Genomic DNA, 19,716 nt, shown 5'->3' with positions numbered 1-19,716 from the left:
GCAAAACACAAACAGTGGTTTAAAAGATTTATTGGCAAATGTGTGTGACACAGGCTTCAGTCTTGCCCAAGGCATTACATAGTACTGAATACTTCACATTACAAAAATAAAACCCTGCAAGTAATGGGACAGACAGTAAGGGAGGCATGAGGTTCAAAGGACAATTCTCAACGATTTAAAAACCTAAGAGAACTACGTAATCCTATAGACAGTACTTTCTTCTCCTTCTGATTAAATTGCGAGTGGATTTATTGACCTTTAAGTTAAAAATGAGGTACAAAAACAGAAGAGTGACATTGCCATCTTCGTGCTTATCATATTCTTTCAAGTCCTTCACTTTCCAAGGGCCTTATCCAGATTTGTCTTGATGGCGTCGAGGAAGTCTGTAGTATTGACGTAATGCTCGTTCAGCTTGACACTGAAAAGACAGGACGCGGCACATCAGAAAAGTCAACAGAAAAACAAAAGTGTAAAAACATGCAAGCAACACAAACAAGATAATGCTGTTGGTTAGTTACACAGGGATTATTAAAATAATACATTTTACATATCATGATTAAACAGACTACAACTGAGTACTACAAGGTTGTGCCCGTTTCATTTTGCATGTAGCTTTTAGACAACAGCGTATTATATGAAGCATTCATTCAGCGGCAGATGAGAAAACCGCAATGCCTTCAAGCAAACAAATGAGTCAATGCAACAAACAGATAAGTATATACACTAAATGTGCACGAAAGCGTGGAGGAACTAGATGACAAGGCTACAGAAGTCTTGAGTAAACATTTTACAAGCTCGACATAAATCATTCTTAAGCAGATGCATTTGGAAAATCCTGCGTTACATGTGAAGTTTATTTTGTTCATTACAAATCAGAAACGTTCACTTAATTAAAACACACTTAATATTCCCTTGATTGACTTTAAAAGCCATCCTAGAAAAAAGAAATAAATCTTGCTTTTTGTCAACCTTGAAAGTGAAATTTAAATTGTGTTTTTCTTTTTAAATAAGTTGCTGAAAAATATATAGTAATGAAAACTGGCAGAGGCCTAAAACCTCGCAAATATTCCGGAAGATGAGGACAAGTTTATATAAAGTGCAGGTCAGAATCAGGGCAAAGATTAAATGCTGTCTTGGGTTTAACTTGAGGTTAAATCCACACAATTATCAATAATTAAAGATTAAAGCCATAGCGTCAAACCTTATTCATTTTCTGGCTGCCATCATAGGCTTAATGTCCCAAAACATAAAGATGCACCAAGGCCTGAATGGCAGCATCCTTCAAAATCAATGCAGCAACTGATGACTTTTTGTATGACTGATGAATCTGCAAATTCTCCTGTGAAAATTTGTGTGTTTTATAAAAATCTCATCCAGCAGTGAAAAATGGATGCCACTAGTTCTCAAAGCTCAAGATGATATCTTCAAATTATTTGATGCAATAATAAAAATAACAAGCAGCAAGTCCTTAGATGCTGAAGATGATACACGTTTGGCATTTTTGATTTAACAAAATTAAAAATGGCTACAGATTACTTTTGTTGATCAACTATTTGTTAGGGTAATCAAGACTTCCTTCAATCCTATTCCGTTGTTACATAATAAATGTAAAGGTTAAGCAGTAAACCCTTAATGTCACATGGTTAAAGTAAAACTAGTTGATTAGATTGGTTGAGTTTAAAATGATTTATCAATTAAATGTGTTCTGCAGTGAACGTGGTAATGTTCATATATATTACTTAATATTTCCAGTGTTCTGAAGCAAAGCAGAACTCCAGCAGCAAAAACTATCTAACAAAATGATTATTGAGTATATATACTGTGATTTCAGTAAGTCTGCAACTACACTGCAAACTAAGGTGTCAGCAGGGAAATAAACTTACTTGGACAGGCCGTGGATGCAACCTGCCAGGTCCTTGGTCATAGTACCACTCTCTACAGTCGCGACACACACCTGCTCCAGTGTCTGGGCGAACCTGCAGAAAAATGCAGACATTTATTAAAAAAGGTCACATTTCACATTAGCATGAGTAAGTTTCCTGAAATATTAAACCTCTCTTACTTTATGAGGTCAGGGTTGCCGTCAAGTTTCCCTCTGTGCTCCAGGCCTCGGGTCCAGGCAAAGATGCTGGCAATGGGGTTAGTGCTGGTTGGCCTACCCTGAAAGCAGAGATGGAGACACTGTGTGCATTAAAAACTACTAAACATATCAACTGCAGCATCAAATATTTAATAGATCTGAGCGTCTGCAGACACTTGTCATTACATTCTTCACCACAAGATGGCAATGTAGCTCTACAGATGACACTGCCTATGCAAGCAGAAACTTAAGATTACTAACACAGACCCCACAGGGTTGGTGGTTACTAACCTTCTGGTGCTCACGATAGTGCCTGGTCACAGTGCCGTGGGCTGCCTCAGCCTCAATAGTCTTGCCATCAGGACAGACAAGAACTGATGTCATGAGTCCCAGAGAGCCAAAGCCTAAAACAGGAAACGCACCATCTTCTTTTAGTGCAACTACCCAAAAACTGGCACGTGCCTCATATGCTTGCAGGTTTCAGTGTTTTATGACAGTGATGTTTTCCGAATATCTCACCCTGCGCAAGGATGTCGGACTGAACGTCTCCGTCATAGTTCTTGCAAGCCCACACAAAGGCTCCGGAAGACTTCAGCACCTGGGCGACCATATCGTCGATAAGCCTGTGCTCATACCAGATCTTCAGTTTGTCAAACTCTGGCTTGTAATTCCTGCAGAAGACAACACAATAAGATAGTTTTTTTCTTTTTCTTAAAAAGAACATTAAAGTGATAAAATGGTTATAAATGTTGGACCAAATACTAATTAGATTAATACCAATTAATTTGAGCTTAAATTAAATGCATTTGTTGATTTAACAATAATTGTGCAAATGACACTGGACAAATGGGTCATTGATAAATGTGCACACATAAGCAGAAAGCTAGAAGACACTCACTTTTCAAAGATATCCTGGAAGATGTCTTTAAATCTGCCGTCGTAGGCTTTAAGAATGGTGTTCTTTGTGCTCATGTACAGGGGCCACTTCTTGCCAATAGCGTACTGGAAGCAGCTGTGTGCAAAGCCTGTAATAGACTGATGAAGGGAATAAAGAAACAAACAGTTCATGACTGCTGAAGGCTTTATCAGTTGAACAGGGGCTAACAACCTTCCCCTTATCAAGTTGAAAGTCATTTGCGATGACCTCTGATGTTGTAAAATCAAACAGACCCGTGCTGATGAAGGCAAACAAAACAGTAGCAAAGAGAGTTGAAACGACGATAGAGGACTGCAGAGACTGCGGTGTGCATTTTACAACTCAATAGCAGCTTATTTGAGAGTTCAGACAATATGAGGACAATAATACACACAACCCAGATGTTAAATAACTATGGCGTAGAATTAAGCAAATCTTTTAACACCATCTGGATGTTGCAATACCAAATTTTATACAAATTCTTCTATTTTTTAAGAAACCAATGAAAAAAAATATTTGAAGCCTACACCAAAGAGCAAGCAAAGTTTAAAAACCAGACCTGTACTCTCATTTGCTTACACGCCACCCTAAATAGACCCGTGTTCTAAGATATCATCCACAATAATGCTGGTATAAATTTTTACATCCAATAAAAACGTCATGTTGCGATATTATTGTATAACCAGTCAAGCCCAGACAGGTCTGACACGCGAGAGCCACGTGTTAGCCTCCAGTAGCAATTGTGCACCTAAAAGGAGCTACTTTAACAAAGTACAGTACTTTGTTGAAATAGTAGCATTGCTACCTTTAGGGGGAACACTCTCTTGCATATTTTACAAACGTGTTCCACTACTTGAGGGGAAAAAATCCCCAATATGATCAGTAAGGAGTAACTCGTTTCAACTCGATCAACTTATTGCAGTTGTTGTTTAACCGGTGCGTTAAGCAGGCATCTCACACTACTGCTTACATTTTTCAGGGAAAAACACTACTTCTGCTACTCGTGTGTTTATATTTGACTTGTTTCACTAACATGGTACTATAATGCTGCTTTTTTAAAGAGTCGCACTTCAAATTAGGTAGTGTGTCATCAATGACAATAGCTCATTGAAAATGCTGCTCATTTAAGCCTACAATGCTTAATTTCAAGAACCAATCAAATGTTGTTCTATATTTTTTCTCTGTAACATTAGAAAAATTACTATTGGACACTTTCTTAAAATCTAGTGACATTATTGAGGTTATATTGCCTCCAATTTGAAATACCATCAGCTGTTCTTTTCACTATATGAAAATGTCCATGTATTTACATTGTTTACCTTTTATATTATATTCTTAAAAATAATTAAAGGTTCTCATTTATATGTATATGTTTTATATGTTCCTTTTAGAACTTCTGGGCAAATGTTTAAGAATGTAAAAATATTAAAATGGTAAACATTTCAGTAATATAAAACACTTTACAGGCCAAACATATAATATTGCTTTATAACACCAAATGTAAACATTGTATTTTAAAGTTTATGGTATAGCAGTATTTCTAATATTTTGAACATTTGATGGTTCTACTCTTTCTTTGCATGTCCCCGTGGTTCTCACGTAGGTGTTAGAAGAAGTTTATGGTGTTTAAGCCCATTGTGGAGACCGATGCGCTGTATAATTTACAAAAATACAGTTTCCAGGTCCGTGGAAGAAGGTTCAAAACCACATTCATGTAACAGAGGCCTTTTTCTAGGAACAAGCTCTTTCCTTTGTCCTTCTTCAGTTTGGACCTTCCTAGTTCTGTCACAACTTCACTCGTCCTGCTGGTATTCACATTTCTGCCTGAACCCATGTGTAAGATTGCAATTGGTCGCCCAAAATATTCAAAAAAATGTTGCCATAAGCAGTACATTTTGCTAACTAAAAGAGCATAATATGACATTGTATTTTGCCACATAAATCTAATATTTTATAGCTCCAATTTAAATTTCCTGCTCAGTCAAACTCAGGGCACAACGTTTGGTAGCCCCTGGCCATCAACAGCAATGTTTCATTAACAGGCAGGAATTCATTAACACCAAGATCTTACTCACATGAAGAAGCTTTTCTCTTTTGTTACTAGCTATGGACACTTGATCTGTTAAAGTTGTTTGTTGTTGTTGTTGTTGATGATGATTATTTAGCCACACTGGCATGAGTCGGCTGGGTCATTTTTCAAGATAAATGCGGGAACTGTTGTTTATTGTGAATTTTTTAAACACACAACAGGGTACTACTACTGTAAATATTAGCCAGTGGAAAACAGCCCTCAAACAAAACACACATGAATAGAAACAAATGTGGGCTCGTACCGACGGGCCGACTACAGTTTTGTTGTGATTTTCTAAGAATTTAAACAACAAAAACAACCAAAATCTGCATGTTTTCTTTAAGTAGAAGTATCTGCTAACCTCATCTGTGTTGTACATGCCCATTCCACAGCCACCTGCAGGGAAGTCAAAGACCTCCCATTCCTTGTTTGAACTGCCATCAGCAGGTGAGAAGATTATCTTGAATTTGCCGGGCTGGTCGACAACAAAGTCTGTTGCTCTGTACTGTAGAAGAAACACAGAAAGTTAGACAGAAAGATATTTAGTACTTCTGGCTCAAAATGTGGGAAAAACAAATAAACAAAATCAAGCCCCACCTGATCACCGAAGGCGTGTCTGCCAATGGTAATGGGCTGTGTCCAGCCAGGAACAAGCCGGGGAATGTTCTTGCAGATGATTGGCTCACGGAAGACTGTGCCGCCCAGGATGTTCCTGATGGTGCCGTTGGGACTCTTCCACATCTTCTTCAGGCTAAACTCTTTATATAAAAAACAAACAAAAATTATAGGCAAGTCAATCATTCACGCATGTGCAGTGTTGGTAAACACCTATTTAGCGTTGCAGTTTACAAGATCATAGCTGCATTCATATGGGGAAAACACCTGTTGCTACCTTTTTACAAAGGGTACTTGTGGAAAACATGCATTAATAAACAATTTAACTGAATTTGTAGCCATCCTGTAAGGGATGATTTTTCTTTTTAATTTTATTAATCCTCTAAAAAGGCATACAGGTATACAAAGTGAAACAAGAGATGCTTGACATCTTAGTCTGTGAAGGCTTTTTTTTTTTTTCAAAGCAATCTGCCTCCTGTCAAAGGAAGGTTTTGTTAATCACTTAACGTGCCTTATTAAACAACGTGTGCCCATTCACACTGCTTTTAATCTATATCTACTAAGCCCAAAATTGCCACTTTAAAAAGTCGTCGATGCGGAATTGTATTGTCAATGCATTATACACTAATACCACGTAAATGTGTTTTTGTACACAGGAAGCTATGGGGGCAGTATCACCTATATCGTCTGCCAAGACTGCATTCACGGGGCGACCGTGGCTCAGGGGGTTGGGAATCGCATCTGTAACCGGAAGGTCGCCGGTTCGATCCCTGGGCTCTCTGTCCTGGTCGTTGTGTCCTTGGGCAAGACACTTTACCCTACTTGCCTACTGGTGATGGCCAGAGGGGCCAATGGCACGATATGGCAGCCTCGCTTCTGTCAGTCTGCCCCAGGGCAGCTGTGGCTACAACTGTAGCTTGCCTCCACCAGTGTGTGAATGTGAGAGTGAATGAATAGTGGCATTGTAAAGCGCTTTGGGTGCCTTGAAAAGCGCTGTATAAATCCAATCCATTATTATTATCATTATTATTTTCTCTGAACAGCATCTAAAGCTTGCCTCCTAAAAAGAGCTGAAGGTGGATGCAATGGCAACTGTGTGAAGTACTACTATGATTCCAGTGATAAAAAAATGCAAAGAATTCATTTGGACCGGATGCGTTGGAAATGGAAACAGATTTCACGACTACAACAGCTGCAACTCCACCTGCTCAGGTGTCAAGTGTCAGGTGAATAGTGGTATTGTAAAGCGCTTTGGGTGCCTTGAAAAGCGCTATATAAATCCAATCCATTATTATTATTATTCAATACTAACGAAGGAGAATGTAGTGGAACGGCAAAAAACAGGGACAAAAGAAAATGAAAATGGAGATTTTTTTTTTTTTTTTGAACGTAAAAGCATTTCACAGAAAACAAACAAAGTGCAAAGTTTAGCTTTCCTTCCACGACAGCACAACTGCAGTGCACGAGCATTTAGAGCACCAGCAACCTAGAGCTGTTACATTAACACTGAATGGATCAGTTTTAGGGTGTTAAGTGCGTTGGGTTGATACTGAACAAACATTAAAATAAGGTAATGCTTGTGTTAGCTTACCTGTCGGAAACTCCTCAGGATGATGCTTGCTAAGCAAACACCGTTTCAGTTTTGTTAGCTAATGAGTGAAATGAGTAAACCATTAAATAGGAGTATCTACACCGTCTTCTAGTCCCCCCACCCGCGTTATATTAGGGTTTATTCCGAGTACTAAACCTCTTCAACTAATGTTAGATTTTTAATCTGTGGGTTGGAGCATATCAATAATTAATTATTTACTTAGTCATTTATTATTTAATTACTTAAACTTTTTGATTGTCATCGAACACGACACCATCTAAGAAACTATGATATAGAACCAAATTTGTGATTAGTAATTTTGCTTTGTTCGGTTTTACTAGTATTAAGGCATACAGATGAGTTTGTGCTGTAAAGACGCTCATGCGCCTCTCAAATGGCTGAAGTCATGACAGAGAGCATTTTTAGCATTGTTATGAACAGCTGATAACATATTCTCAAAGATAAGAGCAAGCTTCACTCCAGAGCATGTCCACTGCAATCATGAATTCATGAACTGAACCATCTGTAAACTTTTTTTTTTTTGACTGGAAAAAAAAATCTTTTTGATTTCATTTGAAGCTTTATTTGAACTTAGACCTCAGCCAACTTTGCTTTTCTACTATCACATTGTTTTTTGTTTAAAATACTACTAGCACAAATACTACTATTTAATAATATTACTTGATTTTTTTTTTTTTTTCATTTTTATTTGACAGTCTTATTGAGTGATGTCAAAAACATATCTAATTACTAGGGGATTGAACCGTTCGATACAGTGCTTTTGGTTTGGTACGCATATGTATCGAACAATACAAAATTTTTAATTTACTTTATCAACTTTTCTTCTGAAGATGCTGTCTGTGTTGAGAGCTCAGTGGGTCTGCCTTCGACTACTCCGCCTAGGCTGCACTGTCGAGCGCAGATCCACTGAGAGCAGGGCAAGCTAGCGAGACAGAAGCTAAGCTCGTTGCAACACGGCAAATTGAACCTCCCCCACCCTCATTCAGATCTGGCCTTTGGAACTATTTTGGTCTTCATGTGAAGCATGACCCTGAAGGTAAGCGCGTCATGGACTAAAGTAAAACAGTATGTTGGATAGAGCTGGGCGATAGAACGATAACGATATGTATCGCGATATAACTTTTACTCGATAGAGAAATTAAGCTATCGCGATAGACCTCGCCGCTCTTGTCCTCTTTTTTTTTTTTTTTTTTTTTTTTTAAAAAGGTCAGCCAATCCAAATAAAGTAGCGCAGAGCCGAACCAATCACAGCCGCAGTGTCACGTCGCGTCACTTGTTACGTACAGCACAAGTGCCAAGCCGCACGTGTGTTTGTTTGGGAAGCAGCCAGCGGGTAATGGAGCCAGCGCATAATGGAGGAAATGAGTGTGCCGACTAGAAAAATCAACCGAGCGTGACCGAAGAGAAAACAGATGATGGTTCCAATGCCGGAGAGATTGTCGAACGGAAGAGCCATAGAAGTTCCGTAGTTTGAAGGTATTTCGGCTATTTCAAGTCTGACAAAAAACAGAGTAGCGTGCACTGTAAATTGTGCCGAAAGCAAGTCTGGAAATACAATAAACTGGTGCATGCGTCACACTGCGCCACGTTATTGTTTCGGTGAAATGAATTTCTACAATACTGTTACTGTTAATTCTACTCTCTGCAGTGTTTAAATGCTTACACATACACACAGTTACTGTCTGTCCACACATACGACTCGGTTCTGCTTCTATGCCGCAGCTTTGTTTACTTTTTCCCACCGAGGCTTCTAGACTTCTGATTGGCCAACATTTCTGCACGGTTAGGAATCTAGCGCCACCTGCTGCTTTGGCATGTTCATAGCAGCGTTTTCCTTCATTTCTCCCTTTATGTGCGGACAGGATTATTTTTTAAAACGAAAACGGAAAATCTCCGTTTTCAAAAATACTCGTGTACGTGTGGACGTAGCCTCAGTCTCTGACTGGAAGCGCTAATTCGTCATTCGGCTTTTGTCAGACTAAAGTAACTGTTAAAACTGTTTGAAAAGCTCAGCTATACAACAAGGAGAGATTGAGAATTTCCTTTTAGTTCTCAGTTTATTTGATATTGACAAAAGTTAGTCAGTTTTGTCTGTTCTTCTGTAAAACAAACTAAGATTTATTTTTAGAATTAATACTTTGTTTCTAAGTGGAATTGACAATTTAGTCTGTTTCATTTGTTCTATTTTGAAACTTAAACGCTTTAGCGGCTGCCTTTTGTGTAGTTTGCAATATTTGCCTTTATTTATCTGAAAAAGTCTCATGTTCCTTAAGTACATCTACCCTGTTGAACTTATTATGGGAAATAAATATTTAAAAACAAGCTGCTGATTATTTCACATTTTACTTGTGAGCAACGGCACATTTAAATCTTACAAATATAGTTATTTGGCTTATATCGTGATAGATATCGTTATCGCCTGAAATGAAAAAAACATATCGTGATATGAAAAAATCTCATATCGCCCAGCTCTAATGTTGGATGAGCCACGCAATGCTCAATTACATCGGTGGGAACTACTGCGTTAGCGCAGTTTGCTCGTTAACGTGTTGACACCGTCCAGCCCCATGCTCGTTAACGGAGATTTGCCATGTTGTGGCGTTAATGTCATTTCAGGTTAACGCTGACAGCACTAGTGGGAACACAATGAATATGACTGCACATTTACACCGACATCATCCTAGTGCAAGTGGAAGCAGACAAAAACAACAAGCACGCATGCTACAAACTTTACCTGAGTCATTTAGACAGCCGTTAGCACATAATTCTCCTTATGGGGACCTGATATGTTTAATATGCTGCTGAGAATATAGCCCAGAAGAAGCGTATAGTATAGCTTTTATTTTGGAAAGAGCCATTTCTCTGTAATAAACTCTCTTTTCCAAAGATGAGTGATTTCTCGATAAGATAGATTTATTATTTTATCCCTTTGTTGTTTCAGCAACATTAAATTTAAAAACTTTTTAATTTGTCATTTTAATAAATGACAAATTAAAAAGAGCATGAACATTTTTTGTATCGAAAAAAATATCGAACCGTGACACCAAAGTATCGAACCAAACCGTGAATTTTGTGTATCGTTGCACCCCTACTAATTACTACAACAAACAATTGTTGACTAATCGAAGAAAAATTGGCAGATTAATCGACTACAAAAATAATCTTGGGTTGCAGCCCTACAGCGCTGTATTCAAAAATATGCAGAATTAATGTAGCAATCACTTTGAGAGAATGAAAATCTTAAGTCTAAAGTGCTCTGAAACTAGAAATTAATAATTGGCGATTAAAGATTTGGCAAAGACCTTCAACTCTGGCTTCGTCAGGTGTGATGGTGGCACACTTAACCGCTACGCTGTACTTCTTGGTAGCCAGGGCGGAGTCGATGGTGACCTGGTCATCAGTCTGGTCACGGTATGGCAGACCCAGGTCGAAGTACTTCAGCTCAACATCAACATTGGTCAGGATGAGCTAAACAATCAAAAATTAAAATTAATTAATTAAAAGGCACTACCCTCCCCCCCCAAAAAAAGGCACCAACAATGCAAAACCAGGTACGGACAGAGTAATGTCTGAACAGAAATGCAGCCTTGCAAATGTGTCACAAAAGATCTTACCACCTGCTTGTAAACACTGATGCATAACAGATACTGTTATAACAATACTGCATTAGTGTACTGTACTGTAAAGTGATGCATTAGGTCAGGGGTCGGCAACCTGCGGCTCCGGAGACGCAGTATTTAGCTGAAGTGAGTTTTATTTATGTTAGTTCTTTTAAAAAAAAAAAAAGAAAAAGAAACAAAAAAAAAAAACTTGTAGTTCTAAATTGGAAGATTGTGATGTTGAAATATAGAAATAAAATTATATTTTATTATTTTTTCATTGCTCAAAATAAGCGTCACACTCGCGGAAGCCAGTGTACCCGCCGAAACGCCGTGCATTTCAGGTAGGCCAAATATGGATCTTCAGATCCACATTATGTCAGCAGCTATTCTCCTTCGTGAACTATGTTAAAAAAAAAAAACACCGCTCACGCCTCACAGATGACAGCTTACAGTCCTGCGTAAAGATGAAAGTGACTTCGTACAGCCCCGATTTGCAGACGCTGTGCTCATATGGGATATGTGCAGAGGTTCAGGAGCAGAAGTCCCATTGTAAACATATCACGGCAGACCCGACGAGGTTACCATGAACATGCTTTTCAGCATCTCTTTATTGACCACTTTTCACACACGGTTGCTGTAGCTCACAGCCCGACATATACCAACAGCAGCAGAGATAGCGCAGATGTTAAGGTGTCGAGGCGTGATTGCGGGTGCCGCTCAGGTGCTTCCGCCTCCCCTGCAGCGCCGCTGCAGACCACGCCCCGCTACACACATTAACCTGGTAAAATACATATTTAGGCAGAATTTTGCAAATATCTACTTTTCCTTTTTTAGCAACATAGTGCTTTTTTTCAATTATTTTTTAAAAGTCAGGTCAAGGCTCCAAAAGCCCAAAAGCGATATAAGGGTGGCAGCTCAAAACAGTTTTTGTTTGCTACATGGATCCTTTTAGTTCAGGTTGGTGTCTTTCCTTTTGTTATATTTCTTTAAGAGTTCAAAATGTGTTAATTACATGAATAAAATGTAATTTTCTTTGTAGCACTTCATGGATTTCATAAGCAACACACCTTAGTTGTTCACACAAAGCATAAAGGTAAAAAACAATATATACAGTGTTATCTTCATTTAAGATGTCAAAAAGTATTTGCGGCTCCCAGTTTTTTCTTTTGCGTGGAAACCAGGTCCAAATGGCTCTTTGGGTGTTAAATGTTGCTGACCCCTGGCATTAGGTGTTCAAGACTTCAAAATTTTCAGACCACTAAAAGCATATAGAAGTTAGAGGTGGGAATCACGAGGTACTCCACAATACGATATCGCAATACTTCACTCACAATATGATAGTAATGTTTAACATTTTGCAATATGCAAAATATTGTGGAATGTTAAAAAAATCACAAAGTATTGCAACAACATATCAAAGTTAAACATTGTCAGTATCAGTTTTATCCAATAAGATTATATCAGTTATTTTTTTCCTGCAAAATGAGATCATCAAGCACACCAACACTGTCACTAAAACCTGCAAAATGCAAAATAAGAAAGAGTCAGTCTGCCATCAATCTATAACTGAATGGGGTCAAGTTTCTGATAATACAGCAGCTAATTGTAAATACACAGCTAATACTGTGAAAACTGCAATTAACTGTAAATAACTATTCACCAGTAAAATCACCAGGCAGCCACCAATTTATTTATTTTTTATAGAAGCAAGGAGTTTGCTCATGTGACTGAGCCATTGCACTGATTTAGAAGGTAGCTTTGTCAAGCAAAGCGTGCCCAGTGTTGGATGGGTTTTCAGTTGAGCCAATTTAATGCAAGTTTGGTCAGCTAACATTGTGTCAGGGTGGTGCTGCATGAGATGAGCCCGCTTGTTTTGTAGTCTTGCCAGAGTATTTTAATTTAGTCAATACAATATAAATCTTATCAAGTATGAAATATCAATTTGGTGCCCCTGTAGCAATACAATATTGTCTCAAAAAAAAGCAATATCACGCTGTATCAATTTCCCAAGCCTAATTGAAATTATTATGTTCCAGGGTGTGTTTGTTTTCTCTAGATAGTGAAAACTGCTGTATAAACATAGCCCTGTTTGCTATATTAATAAAATGATCAGAATGAAATCAGCAAACTATCAGGCAGCCTTAAGAACATATTTAACGTGGAAATCATCCAGGTTACTTAACAGAAAAGATTCTTAGAATCTTAGAAAGAACCCATTAAAATTTAAAAAAAAAAGATAGGCTTGGGAGCCAGTAAGTGGAAGCATCATCATATAACGGGCTCCTATCACAAAGTTTTACAGCCTCCTCCAGAGTAAATAGACGCAGACACCTGGCATATTGACAACCGACATAAACACCAGACTGCCAGGCTCCACTCCCTATAGTTAAAGTGTAGACAGACTTGTTTGTCCTACCATAGCTAGGATTATGCATTTGAATTGAAGAAGACAGAATTCAGATTTCTAGTGGCGATATTTTACACACTGAACCAACAACAGTTTTCTGTCATAGGATCGGATCCGGAGGGCAAAACACTGTTACAACACACCAGCCAATCGTGGACATGCCAGAGAACTAAAGCACAATCCTATAAAATTTCCATCAATTTCTAGCCATGGGTATTTAGAGCACCTTCCAAGAAAAAGAAATATATGCGGACAAACTGCAAGTTGTGGGAAACTGTAATCCATATTCAACACTCACTGCAGTGAGTCTTCTCACACTGCGCCTAGGATGACAGTGTACAGAGATGCATACAGTTAAATTCACTTTAAACCTGGACGGGTCGTTTGTGCTGCTGTGTTGGAGGTTAATGATATTGTCAGAGCAAAGGTGAGGGCAAATAAGCCAATGTTTGCTGACAAACATCAATCTGTGACATTCTGGTTAGCTAAGATAAACAATATTTAATGGCATTAATATATATCTCATAACTTGAATCAAATGGCAGGTAAACCTGTCCTGTAGCTAACATCAACTACAATTAACAACCTGGGGTGCTGTTGATGAAGGTGGGTTTGGTGTGGCTGACTGCATGCATGTATGGCATGGTGAGACAAGGTTTGCTTGCAAGCATTGCCATTCACATGAGCAACTACCCATCAGTTTGGCTACACAAATGCAGTAAAACTGAGTCGCATTAACCCTGGTTTTGCAATCCAGACAGATATTTCTGCAAGTATGTGACATCTTTTAGAAACTATGAATAGAATTGGCTTTGATTGGACCAAACAGCCAATTAACTGTCATATTCAGCACCCCATCAAAATCTTAAAAGACAACTTGACAAGCAAGCGAGCGTTGTGTAAACAGCCAGAAATGTTCTGCCCCGAAGATATTTTTTCACCAGCATTTTAAAGATCCCCTAGCCTGTATCACAAAGACCTGAGTTTTAATTTGCATGACTTTAGGGAATAATTAAATGTACCATTTTCCCTTTGAGAGTACCTAAAAAACCGATAAAATGTACTTTGGGATCACTGATTGTTAACAAGACAAAACTGCTCATCAGCTGTCAAAAACATTCAATGATTGAACCTCATGCTATTCTGCGTTTTCTTCCTGAGCCAACAACATCTGCTCTCTCTGGAGAAAATCAGCCACTGAATTACCAAAGCCCCTCCCCAACACACATACATAATCCTCTACATAACACTTCCCACACAGCCACCTGCCAGCCTGCCAGTCAGGCTGCATGGGCTCAGTTTTCCCCCTTCAACCTTGGATGCCACTTTATCACCTTCTCTTTAATGAACTCCCAGATGATCCTGGTCATCTCGTCTCCGTCCATCTCCACCACTGGGTTCGCCACTTTGATGCGTTTGTCGGCATCTGTCAAAAATAAAACGTGAAGTACAAAAAACATGAGACTGCTGTGTGCCAATCATAGAATAAATGCATTAATCAAGGGGAAAAAAGAAAAGGAAATGAATTATGCTCAAGAGGATGAAAACCCGTCTGGTCAGACCAACATTTAAAAATTTAATGTTTAATCCTAAATGTGTTTAAAAGCTACGAAAAGCTGAAATCAATTTGGACCCAAGGCTATTTCTATTTTGCATCCACAAGAGCAGACTCCTCGCATCAACCACAGCTCAAATTTCCATCCAAAACATGCATGAAGAGAGTCCCTGGATCTGGAAGCATGACATCTCTCATTTGTGCTTATTTAGATTTGGTATGTTATGTTGAAGGTTATTTCTAAAAATCCATGGCTCCAGATTTATACTGACTCTAAATGCAACTCCCTTCTAAACTGGGCCAAGTGAACCACAAAAAGGAACTTCTTTTTTTTTTTAAGTTAAAAATGTAACTGGCAATTTCTGGCAAGAAAACTTATAGAAAATCTTTGCATGTAACAGAGTGTGAATCTAAACTGTTTATTTTAAACTAGAGCATATGGTTCGGTGTATCTTTTGGATCGATGAGATTTTTTAGTTTAATGTTTAGTTTGCTATACAGATAATATATAAAGATTATATAGGAAGTCATCCAGGAGCCTGGTTCTGCTGGAGGTTTCTTCCTGTTAAAAGGGAGGTTTCCCTTCCCACTGTTGTCAAGTGCTTGCTCAAAGGGCGTCATTTGATTCTTGGAGTTTTCTCGCATTATTGTAGCATCATTACCTTATGATATAAAGCGCCTTAGGGTGACTACTGTGATTTGGGGCTATGTAAATAAAACAAAATTACTGAAAAATTTGGACATTTTATTTTCTATGAGCTAATCACTACAGCTCCATTCAATACTTCTTGACACATCCTTGTTTGTAGTTAGCATGAATAGCCAACTGACCACACGGTAAATAGCCATTTTAGAGAAACACCACTTCAATAAAAGACCAAATATTATTGATTAGAGCAAGTTTTGGTTTACTCTAAAGCCATTCTTTATTTTGAGAAATGCATATGTTCTTACAGGTAAAAATAATAATTTATTTGTAGGTTTTCTTAAAACCATCAAACCTCATTAGAAAACAAAGTGCTTTATTTTTACACTGACTTTTTAAGACTGTCTCTTTACTTCTTTTCTGTCCACTAGGACTGATATGGATTAGTATGTTTAATCATATCTCCTCTCAGCCTACTCAGTGTGCGAGTGCTGCCAGCAGGAACATTTCAGTGAATAGGAAAGTACAGGGGGGAGGTGCAGAGGATCAAGTGACTCAAATTTCCCAAGCCAAGCTTATGCTCCCCCACTGCCCTAAAAGTAATTCAAGTAAACACAAGGTGTCCTATGGAAACAGGGTACAGCCAACATTTTTAAGAGTGGAAGATATTATATCCATTTAAAACTCAAGCATTAGTGTGAGACTGAAGACATCTGATGTAGCTGGGATTTTGAAGCCATGGTAGCACCTGTCAAAACAGCCTCTGCTCTTATCCTCCGCACCCTGCTGACTACAGAAACATGGCGACCGTGCACTGAAAATGACCTCTAAGGAAGAACAGTTGTGGCTTTGTGTTATGTTACAACTATGTTTATAGGATAGCATATTACACAGACAGAAACGAATGCAATGTCTGTAAAAGAATGGTGAAAAAGTGATTATGTTCTGCTAACTTGCTGTTGTTTTGGCTCTGACACACAACTGTATCACACAATCCTTAACCTATTGGAAATTGAAGAAGGAAATATGTTCAGTTTTGGCACATAACAAAGGAAACTAGGATGATGACTTGTCAGCAGTTTTATTTTAAAACAAATCCATCAATATGACTTCGGTTACTTCCCAACAATAAGCTGGCAGCGATGTTAAAACGAACAGAAAAGCTTTTTATGGATTTCCAAGTTCTGTTTGAAAATTGCATGCCGGAAATTACTTTTACGGCAATTTGAGCTGAAACAGTCTGCTGGCAAAATAAACAAGCTATTGCAATAAATCACTTAAGTGATTCTTTCAGAAAAATGGGGAAAACTATAGGCTGTATATGAGAAAGAGCTGCTTTCTTTCCAAGAGACAGAGGGCACAGTCAAGTAATCTGATGTCTTAATGGTTGGTTAGGAAATTGCAAATAATTTAACCATTTTCTCACATTTCATAAGCAAATCAAGATTTGATTTTTTTTAAAAATCAATTCCATAACAGACTTTGCCCTCCTCCATCTGCTTTTGGAAGAGTACAGACTCTTCCAGCATTGTTTCGTTAACACATTAACTACTGTCAGGCATAATTTCTGACTTGTTCAACCTAAAACTGCAATATCAAGACTTTACTCTCACAATGCGGAGGGAGGGGAGCCCAGGAGAGAGCTGAGCAGGTTATGTAACTTATGAGCGTATCAACAAACTGGAGGCTGAAGGGCGAGCTGAAGCACAGTCATGTGGGCCTGCATGCCACATCACTCGCGCATGCATCGGGGACAGATCTGCAGGATTTGTTCGACCACTTGTAGCTAAAGTCAAAGGCAGGTGTTTGGAGAAATATGCAACCAAGATAATCATTTGAAAACGTGCACAATGACTTGGCTCTTCTGTCGACTCAAAATAAGCACATAAGGCTTTTTTAATGCTAAAAATGCACTTGAGAAGGCTCAGAGTTTTTTTTTTTAATTATTTCTCTTTCTTGAAGGACAAAGAAATCAGTTGGAGAAGAATTTGTTTACAGGTGATAAAAGAAATCTTTAAACTGTGACTTTGAACCAGAAGACGTTCAATAGTGGAAAGGAGGGAAACAATAAGACTAATGACCTCACCTAGCCTGCAGTGTGGGACTGGAGTATTTAGAGCTTTTAAATACCCTTCATTTTTAGCACAGTGTACTAATTTTAAATTGAACTGTGAGGTGCCTTGTGGAAATTACGGTCAAGCAGTCAAGGACAATCCAAAATGATGTGTGTCTTAAGGAGATCAACAGAATAAGCATTGATTAGGTGTCCCGCCTGGTTAACTTTCAACACAGTAGGACAAGCCTTAGCCCACATCAAGTTTTAATCCAATACTTGGAAAAGGCATTTACGAGGCTCGGGTAATGAACTTTTCATTCACTATCACGATAGTAGACAGTGGTCAATGCAAAAGCTTTGAAGCTTACAAATAAAGCAGCATTACACTGGATTGTGAAATTCAAATCAAGTTTAACGACATGTTGGGTCAGCTTTATAAGAGCTGTTAAAATTTTAAAAAGTGCATACCAGCAAAGAGGTGCTACTAAACCACAATGCAATTTGTGGCTGGAACAAAAGAAACCAATCAACACTGTCAATCTTCCACTTTTAGTGTGTCACGCAGGTTTTACACCTCGGAAAAACGAAACACGATTCTATCATACTGTGGAAGTGTTATCAAATCATGCGATCACTTTATAAGAATCCTCGTGATAAAGAGCGTTTGGAGGCGTTGCTGTAATAAACAGTCCTGGGGTATGATCCCTAACCACCATCAAAGAGGTACATGCCGGTGATTCAATCGGATCTGAGCCACAGCGTCCTTCAGCTGACCCACTATTTTATGAACGGTAGCTGGTCATGCTAGTGCGTTTTTGTTCTTTTATCTTATATATCTTATAATTTCAGCCGCATTTAATCTGGGATTGCTGCAGAGCGCACGTCATAAAACAGGATTCCTCTCCGAATCGCAAAAACACAAATCCATTCAGCCTGGTCTCCCTTTTTATTTATTTTTAGAGTCTTGTTTGTTAACATTTAGAGGGAACATAAAAGTAACAAGCCGCACAGTGTTTTACAGTCTAAATAGCAGGGTGAGATGTGGTCTTTATGAGCAGCAGCCTGGATGCAACCCAGATGAGAAGCGTAATGTAGGACAGAGAGCGCCATACGGCAGCAGCGGCGGCAGCCATTGCTCTCCATAGCGGAGACTCGTATGCGGTAACTGACCTTGGGAAAAGTTTCACCCAAGTAAATCACGCACTGACGATCTCACGGCTGACGGGCAGCTCATCCTTTTGGACAACAGAATTTAACCGGGTTCCTCTCGTGGTTATTTTATTATCCACCTCAGAGATTAGCAGCTTTGGAAAAAAATAAATAAATCCGCAAACACGGCTAAAAACGGAAGATTCGCTTAATTCATCAACTGCCAGCTTTTGCACTGCACCGCCACTTTTATTATGAATCTTATATTCTAGGTCAGAGTAGAAGGTATGTAAGCCTGCCAGGGTTTATCCGTTTTAATTCATTTGAGTCCGCATATCTTTACATTGTCCTCCACGGTTCCTCAAAGTTTGAATGGAGGAAGACAAAGACGGGTCGTCTCGCTGAGGCTGCACGCATCTTTTTTTCGACGTTTACATTTTTTATCATTAAACAGCCTCCGTTAACTCAAACATGTTAACGGCCATTTAACGGTCGTGGGCATTTAAAGTATCGGTGCCCTGCGCTCAGGAAACCATTAAAGGTATTAACCGCATCCTACTTGGCTAGCGGCACAGTCAGCTAGCACGGCTACGTTAGCTCCGTAAAAATAGCCGGCTAACCTGATATCGGCTTTTTCTATGTACGCTGACGTTGCATTAGCTCACCTAAATGCAACCAGAGCTACATGTTTTGTTTTGTTTTTTTTAAGAGGCCACGTTAACACCAGGCCAGGTCAAGCTGCAGTTAACGGTCAACATAATGATGCTCGGGATGAACCGGCTATCTCTCCACTTACAGTTTCTTTGTTGCAAAGTCTGACAATTTGCAGCCGGCGCAAGCACCGCCGGGTTTCTGGAAAAAGCAGCTCCAGCAGATCTCGAAAGGGAGCTGAGGACTTTCAAGTATCCAGCCATGTCTTCCCGCGACCGAAAACACTTTGCGGTGAACGCTCGACGAAACAGAGCTAAAGAGGGGGGCAAACGCTCCGCGGCTCGCTGCAATATAGT

General features: G+C 39.0%; 1 protein-coding gene across 1 annotated transcript; it reads right to left on the bottom strand.

The window, feature by feature from the left end:
* Positions 1-14: 14 nt before the first annotated feature.
* On the bottom strand, positions 15-19,688 carry idh2 (isocitrate dehydrogenase (NADP(+)) 2). The gene is made up of 11 exons (XM_026175970.1): positions 19,506-19,688; positions 14,638-14,729; positions 10,597-10,762; positions 5,665-5,825; positions 5,429-5,572; positions 2,979-3,115; positions 2,600-2,751; positions 2,372-2,484; positions 2,063-2,160; positions 1,884-1,976; positions 15-418 (listed from the first exon to the last, which is right to left on the bottom strand). The coding sequence occupies exons 1-11, from the start codon at positions 19,621-19,623 to the stop codon at positions 334-336; spliced, it is 1,359 nt and encodes a 452-aa protein (XP_026031755.1). The 5' UTR covers positions 19,624-19,688; the 3' UTR covers positions 15-333.
* Between the last annotated feature and the right edge of the window lie 28 nt (positions 19,689-19,716).

Source organism: Astatotilapia calliptera, chromosome 7 (assembly GCF_900246225.1).
Source record: "Astatotilapia calliptera chromosome 7, fAstCal1.2, whole genome shotgun sequence".
In the NCBI taxonomy this organism is placed as follows: domain Eukaryota; kingdom Metazoa; phylum Chordata; class Actinopteri; order Cichliformes; family Cichlidae; genus Astatotilapia; species Astatotilapia calliptera.
Note: the sequence above shows the minus strand (reverse complement) of the source record. Positions and strands in the feature narration are given on the sequence as shown.

Bases quoted from the DNA above. Each gene is read 5' to 3' on its own strand.
- idh2 (XM_026175970.1), bottom strand. From the start codon at position 19,623: ATGGCTGGATACTTGAAAGTCCTCAGCTCCCTTTCGAGATCTGCTGGA. The intron at 2,485-2,599 runs GTGAGATATTCG...TTCCTGTTTTAG, and splicing joins GTCCGACATCCTTGCGCAGG to GCTTTGGCTCTCTGGGACTC. The intron at 1,977-2,062 runs GTAAGAGAGGTT...ATTTTTCTGCAG, and splicing joins GGCAACCCTGACCTCATAAA to GTTCGCCCAGACACTGGAGC.